The sequence below is a fragment of the Cryptomeria japonica genome, chromosome 6, assembly GCF_030272615.1.
Source record: "Cryptomeria japonica chromosome 6, Sugi_1.0, whole genome shotgun sequence".
Taxonomy (NCBI): Eukaryota; Viridiplantae; Streptophyta; class Pinopsida; order Cupressales; family Cupressaceae; genus Cryptomeria; species Cryptomeria japonica.
Window position 1 is genome coordinate 47,172,090 of NC_081410.1, and position 6,950 is coordinate 47,179,039.

At 35.0% G+C, this 6,950-nt stretch overlaps 2 protein-coding genes across 2 annotated transcripts; both read right to left on the reverse strand.

The window, feature by feature from the left end:
- Nucleotides 1–821: 821 nt before the first annotated feature.
- On the reverse strand, nt 822–2,398 carry LOC131079422 (ent-kaurene oxidase, chloroplastic). The gene is made up of 4 exons (XM_058017368.1): nt 2,141–2,398; nt 1,641–1,802; nt 1,355–1,549; nt 822–1,255 (listed from the first exon to the last, which is right to left on the reverse strand). Exons 1-4 carry the CDS (start codon nt 2,384–2,386, stop codon nt 941–943), a joined length of 918 nt encoding a protein of 305 aa, XP_057873351.1. The 5' UTR covers nt 2,387–2,398; the 3' UTR covers nt 822–940.
- A 25-nt stretch (nt 2,399–2,423) lies between these two features.
- Nucleotides 2,424–3,588, reverse strand: LOC131079388 (ent-kaurene oxidase-like protein 1). The gene is made up of 4 exons (XM_058017305.1): nt 3,458–3,588; nt 3,211–3,374; nt 2,948–3,109; nt 2,424–2,804 (listed from the first exon to the last, which is right to left on the reverse strand). The coding sequence occupies exons 1-4, from the start codon at nt 3,570–3,572 to the stop codon at nt 2,424–2,426; spliced, it is 822 nt and encodes a 273-aa protein (XP_057873288.1). The 5' UTR covers nt 3,573–3,588.
- Between the last annotated feature and the right edge of the window lie 3,362 nt (nt 3,589–6,950).

Genomic DNA, 6,950 nt, shown 5'->3' on the forward strand with positions numbered 1-6,950 from the left:
TGAAAGGAATTATTTTATGGTACAAGAATGGACTATTTTACCTATGTAAGAATTTAACTATTAAATTTAAGGCATTAAAAAAATGTATGCTTCTCTGGAAGATGGGCACTCTAAATGCTTTAAAATTATCGTAGAAACAAGAATGAATTATTTTGGGAGGGGTTAAAAAGGATATATTCAAAAATTTGTGGTGAAATTCGTCATTCCTATAAAATAAAGGACAAACAATTAAGAATCGAGGTCTTATATAACCTTATCTATTCCATGTTAGATTTGGGAGGAGATATCTATGAATTTTATCATATATTTTCATAGATCTAAATGAGAAAGTGCAATTGTGTTTTTCTTTTTTGTTGTTGTTGTTGTTGTTGTGTGTGTTGTCTCACATTATATCCACATTTTTATGCTTTGGAATACCTATTTGAAGAAAACACCATTTCAACATCCTTTATGAATAATATTCAAAACCTACATGGGAGTTTGAAAGTTATAATACAAGAAGTAATGAACCGGAATACAACATTAGTTCAAACAAATATAATTAACCCCAACATGAACACATTCTACATCATAAGGAAGAAAACATACAAGTAAAACGTGTCAATAAAATTGAAGCACCTACCTTAGCATACCTTTCGATTGAAGATTAACACTATGGATTTTTTTTATTAAATGCTTATCTAAATTAAACTTAATTTAAAGGGTTTTATTTTAATATTATTTACTATCTTTTTATTTAGGTTAGGTACATGCATATAATATTTTTTCTCATAGATAAATTGGTCATTGATATCCAAAATAGATACAAATGATGGCTTCCATAAAGTAGGTAGCATTATTCAAATATAAGAAATTTTTTTAATACATACATATAAGATATCAAGCATCATACAAGATGATATACTATAATCATCCAAATGCTAGAGCATGGAGACATGGATTATAAATTTCTTGGTGTGAGAATTGAAAAGAGAGGACGGAGTCTGTGAGTTCCTGTGTTTATTATTGTGTCATAGTCTTCCTCATGTCCTGTTGGCATTTTCAATTTAAAGTTTTGAACAATCCTCCCAATGATCAAGGAGGCTATTGTTACTGCCTGTGTCCATCCTGCACACAATCTATTCCCTGCTCCAAATACCATGGTCCTATAAATATCTTCTTCCACTGGAAACTCTAGTTGTCTCTCTGGTTTCCACTCCTCTGAATTTTTCCATTCGCCCTCATAATTATTTGCTCCCCATATATTAATTAATATCTAAATAATAAACAATAATAAGCAATTAGTAAATGTCCAAAATAATTAAACATATTTTCTTAAGTTCTTTTATTTTAACTGCAAAAGCTTTTATTTTACCTCCCATCCTGCTGGAACATGGTAGCCGTCAATCTCCACATCCTCATGGACGATACGTAGTGGCACTAGAGGCAAAGGAGAATGTCTGCGTACTGTCTCATAAAATATTCCCTTCAGATATGGCAATTTCCCCAAATCCTTTTCTTCTACTGCTTTATTTCCACATACTTGTTCTAGCTCTTTGTAAAGTCGTTCCTGTGGGTCTCATGGCAGGATTTCAGAAATTTTGCACTGAAATAGAATGATTTTATTGATAAAAATGGTAAAGCTTTTGCAGAAAAAGTACCTGAGTGTGAGGATGCTTGGCAAGGTTGAAGAAAGCCCAGACCATAGCAACATGACTTGTAGTAGTGCTTTCAATAACAGGCTCCCATATTGCTGTCTCCAGCTGCCTCTCACTCAGAATCTCACCTTCCTTGAGAAGCATGTCTAGATATCCTTTCGATTCCTTCACCCATCAATACATTCTAGATCTAATGAGTACACACTTGAAGAAGCAAGCAAACCCTAAAAATATATGGGTCAAGGACATTTGTTTTGCTTAATAAAAGATTACTTGTATAAATGGTATCCTTTCATCATCAAAGACATAAGTAGACGACAACACGGTCAAAAAGTTTTTTTTTTCTAAATCAGTGCCAAATTGACCATCCATGCTACAGAGACACATGCACGCCCCCCAAAAAGACAGATTACAGAGTCCAAAACAGTTAATTTTTACAAGAATATGTTTTAGTTATTATTTCGGATACAAGACAAATGGGTTTTAGCCATATTATATGGTACCTTTCCGGAAGATAGGATGTCCTTTTGTTGGTGAATAAGAGCCCTCACAAGTGCTGACCTCCTCCTTGTCACATCTTTTAACATTTTATCTAGTTTTTTGTTGGGAAGCCATCGATTTACAATAGGAATGAAGTCTCTCCAATTGATTTCGAGAGCAGCATTTGCAGGATCCCTAACTATAAGATTGTACATGTCCTGCACCGATACAACTTTACTGCCCAACTCTTCCACGTATAAGGGCTCCATATTTCTGCCTATCACCTGTAATTTATCCCAAATTAATTCAATATATTACCAGTTGAACTAACAAACTTTCCACAATTGAACTACTGAGGTCCTTTTGGTATAGAAAAGTTATCAGATGGCCTAACAAACATTTTGCCACATCTTTTTTATGAAAAATATAAATGTATTTGATGGATAAGCCCTTCCAAATTTCAATACTAAACTGTAAATAATGTAAGCCAAAATGTTGCATATATGGTGCTTCCACATTAGAGATTACTGTGCTATGGGAAGTTGCCTGATTTAGAGCAAAAGGAAACAAGTGGTCAAGAATTATCTTGCTCATGTTGACTGTGTCATTGTAAGCCTCCTTCAACTCAAGGTACATGGAAGCTATTAGCTTCTGCACCATTTCCTCTCTCATGAACGCATTATTTCTCTGTTTACACAAGTAAATGTAACATATGTTAAGAAGAGTGAAAAGTCTTATCAACGAAATAGGTAAGGTACTTGATAAGCAGATGGGTATAAAAAAATGTAGCTGAATAAAAAGGCGATGAAACAAAAGATTGAAGAGAATACTTGAGGAGTTGTTCCGAGGAGGTGTGAGACCATGAGCTTCTTCATCAAGCGATGATCTCTTCCATAGTCTGACAAGGCCACCATTGTCTGATCCAAAGACAGCACTTTCAAGGCTGTGGTCAGATTTTTCGCTGTGATAGATGAATGATGCTCTGTCATGGCCTGCAACCCACATTTACAACAACTTCTATTGCATCAATACACCTTTTTGACTGCAAAGATTTCTGAGATTTAAACTGGGCAGATTTATTATATCAACTTACTTGTCTGGCAGCTTTGGCTGAATTCAATACAACAACAGAAGATGTAAGGCCAGTACGGACAGAATAGACAGGACCATAGCATTTAGCCCACTGGTAGAATATTCTATGAGGCACCTTATCCTTGAACAGAACAAGATCCCTCACAACCATCCATGCACCCACAACTGCATGCATTCACAGTTTATTCAGATTATCACATTTTCAAATAAGGGAACAAAGACAAGAATACAAGAAATATGAAACTAACCTGGTGGGTATTTCTTCTTCTTCTTTGATGAACTAGATTTGATGGCAATGAATACTAAACCCACCACCATTACAACCTGAATGGCAGTCCATGTTACAAACAAATACTGGGACATATTGCTCAACCAGTATTTACTTGACAAGAGATACAGAATATGAGCTCCCTTACCACATATATATAGGTAAAGAATGGGTAAATTATAATAACATTGTCTGATAATTGCTTGGTGACTATGCAAGTTAAACACAGGTCCTTTTTACCAAAACCATGTGACAAATGCTTTTCTTATGTTATCGGGGCCGATTATTGTGGCTACGTTTCAATTTCTATTTAAAGATATTATGCGGTAGTCTTTTGTGGCTATGCTTAAATGATAAACAGCAGGGTGAACAACGAAATTTGTGTCTTGTTATATGTTCCAGGCTGATGAGGGTGACATATTGTTTGTTTATACTTAAATTTTCGGAAGAAAGTTTTTGTGGTTATGCTTAAAAGATTTTCATCTCAAATAATTAATAAAGTTCACATGAAACTTGTTATATATATTCCTTGGCAATAGCTTTGTAATATTTTTTGGAGGGGATTTCATTTCTAATAAAACAAATAAAACCACTAACTTATTTTAATAAATTATAGTAAAGTCTGAGACTTTTATTATTTTAAAATTAAATATATAATTTAAGAGGTTTTCAAAAAACAAATATATTTATAATTTTGTGATGAGTATATTTCTATTCTATTACACCAAAAAATGGCTTTGTGGTTACACATTAGGGTCCCCAAACAATATAAATACCAAACCACTAATTTAGTGTCATACTAAATAGGGTATGAACAGGCCCATCCTCTTATTACATAAACAAGATGATACTGTTAACCTAAATACAACATTAGTTCAAACAAAAAAAACCCCAACATGAACACATTATACAATATTAGTTCAAACAAAAAATAACCCCAACATGAACACATTATACATCATAATGAAGAAACCATCAACAATAAAAATGCCAATAAACTGAATCATCCACATTAATATAGATTTCAATCCAAGATAAAAACTAAAGAATTTTTACTTATTTAATTTAAATTTTAACATAAAATAAAAATGACACAATCTAACATTCTACACTCAATTTAAAAGCTAAATAATTTATGAAGATAATATTTTCCTTTTGTTGAATCTAGACTAATTATATTTTCTTTGCCTTGGACAAATACATCCATTGCAATTTTCTCTTTCCTTCTTTGTTCTAATTCCCTTATTGCCACTTTCAATGAGTGGTCCTTTTATTCTCTAACTTCTTGTGAGGATAATTCTTTCTTCATCATCTCCTCCCGCTCTCTTCTCATACTATTATCTTTGGCCTAAATGATGTCTTCCATGTTAGTTGGGTAGCTTGGACAACTGTTTGTCTATCTGCTAGGATTTAGTAAATAATTGTTTTCGAAACAAATTTCTTAGAATAGGGATGATTATTTATTTAATTAGATGACTCTCTTAGAGACACCTTGCAACCAATTTGGTTAGGGTTTGTTAAGGTGTTATTTATCTCAACCGTTGATTGAGAATTAATCCAAGCCGTTGGTTTTACAATGAGAGTAGTATAAAAGGGGGTCATTGGGCATTTGGAGAACACACTTGAGAAGCATTTGTAGTGATAGCAAATGAATTTGTAGATTTAGCAAATAGTCTTGTAGTGTTAGCAAGGATGTAGTGATAGCATTGGGGATAGCAGTTGTGGGATCTCGGTAGGGGAAATTGGGAGATTGCCAGAGCTCTGCCACTAAGAGGTAAGCTAGTTATGCATCTCTTAATTTGCTAAAGTTTAATATAATTCCTCATCTCCAGTACTGGTTTTCCCTTCGGGGTTAGTTGTATTGTTATTCGATATTTGGAAGTCAAATAATCTATTTAGATAGGAGATTAATAATCAGTAACTACAATAGAATTTTCACATGGTATCAGAGCTAAGTTGAGGGTAGAAAAGGTTTACCCTAGGCAAAGGAAAGAAAATCGAGGGTTTATAAAACCTAGTTTGACCTCTTTAGAATTATTATTTCTTTTATCCCTTGAGATGGCCTCGATAGATTTAAGAGATCTGGATAGATTAGACGGAGCCTCAAATTTTGGTGTCCGGAAAGCCATAATTTCTTTATTGCTAGAAGAGAATGGTATCAAGGAATATGTTACCATAGTTGTGACTGTACCTATAGATCCAACACTTCTTGCAACCTATAAGAAGGAAGATGCCAAGGCGAGGAGGATAATCCTTGATGGTGTTAAAGATCATATAGTTTCGCATATCACAAATTTGGATACAATGAAGACGATGTGGGATGCCATCCTGAATCTGTACCAAAATGCGACCACTAACAGGAAGCTGATTCTCAGAGAAAAGTTGAGGAATACTCAGATGAACAAGGGAGAAGACGTTACAAGTTACCTCACCAAGCTTAGACTTGTCAAGGATGAGTTAGCAACTGTTGGAGATAAACCAGGTGATGATGAGCTAGTACGGATAACCCTAAATGGGTTTTCTAAGAAGTGGGATGTCTTTGTTCAAGTTATTAATGGTCGAGACACCTTACCAAGTTGGGATCGACTATGGAGTGATTTCACTCAAGAGGAGCTTAGACTAAGTCTTGTCAATGGAGCCATCAATAAGAGTCAAAAAAGTGAGGTGGAACAGGAAAATGTTGCCCTAGGAGGAAAATGGAAAGCAAAGAAGGGGTCTAGGAAAGGATCAAATCCACAAAGTGAGAAGAAGAAGAAGGACTTGTCGAAGATCAAGTGCTATGATTGTCACCAGTTTGGCCACTATGTCAGCGATTTCCCGCAAAGGAAGAGGAATGCGAAGAAAGGAAAGAAGAAGATGGTAGCTTCAACAAGTGCAGATGAGCTCTCCAACATAATGGAGGATGAGTTTGCACTCATAGCTTGTATGGTTAGCTCAACCTCACAGATTGTTTGGTATATAGATAGTGGGGCATCATTTCATATGATAGGATTTAGAGAGTACTTCTCCAGTTATAAGGAGGAGGACACCAAAATCTAGATCTCTATGGGGAACTTGTCCAAACTGCACCCAGTTGGGAAAGGGACTGTTCAGTTTTAGAGGGAGAATGGAAAGTTGATTCCCCTTCATGATGTGTTGCATGTGCCAAGATTAGGTATGAATCCAATTTTTGTATCCATCCTTCAGGATAAAGGCTACAATGTACTCTCTAGAGGGAAAAATATGTTGATAAAGCATAAGGATAGGAAATCACCCATAGCTATTGGAGTTAGGAGTGGTCGACTTTATAGGCTACAGTTTGATACTCCTAAGGCACTTATGAGAAACAATAATCCTAAAGATCAAGGAGAGCTATGGCATAGGAGGATGGGCCATATACATCATGGAGCACTTAAATTCCTTTGTGAGACAATGATAGGTGTTTCAAAGGTGAGCACAAAGCAAGATGATGTATGTAAGGGATGTTTGTTGGG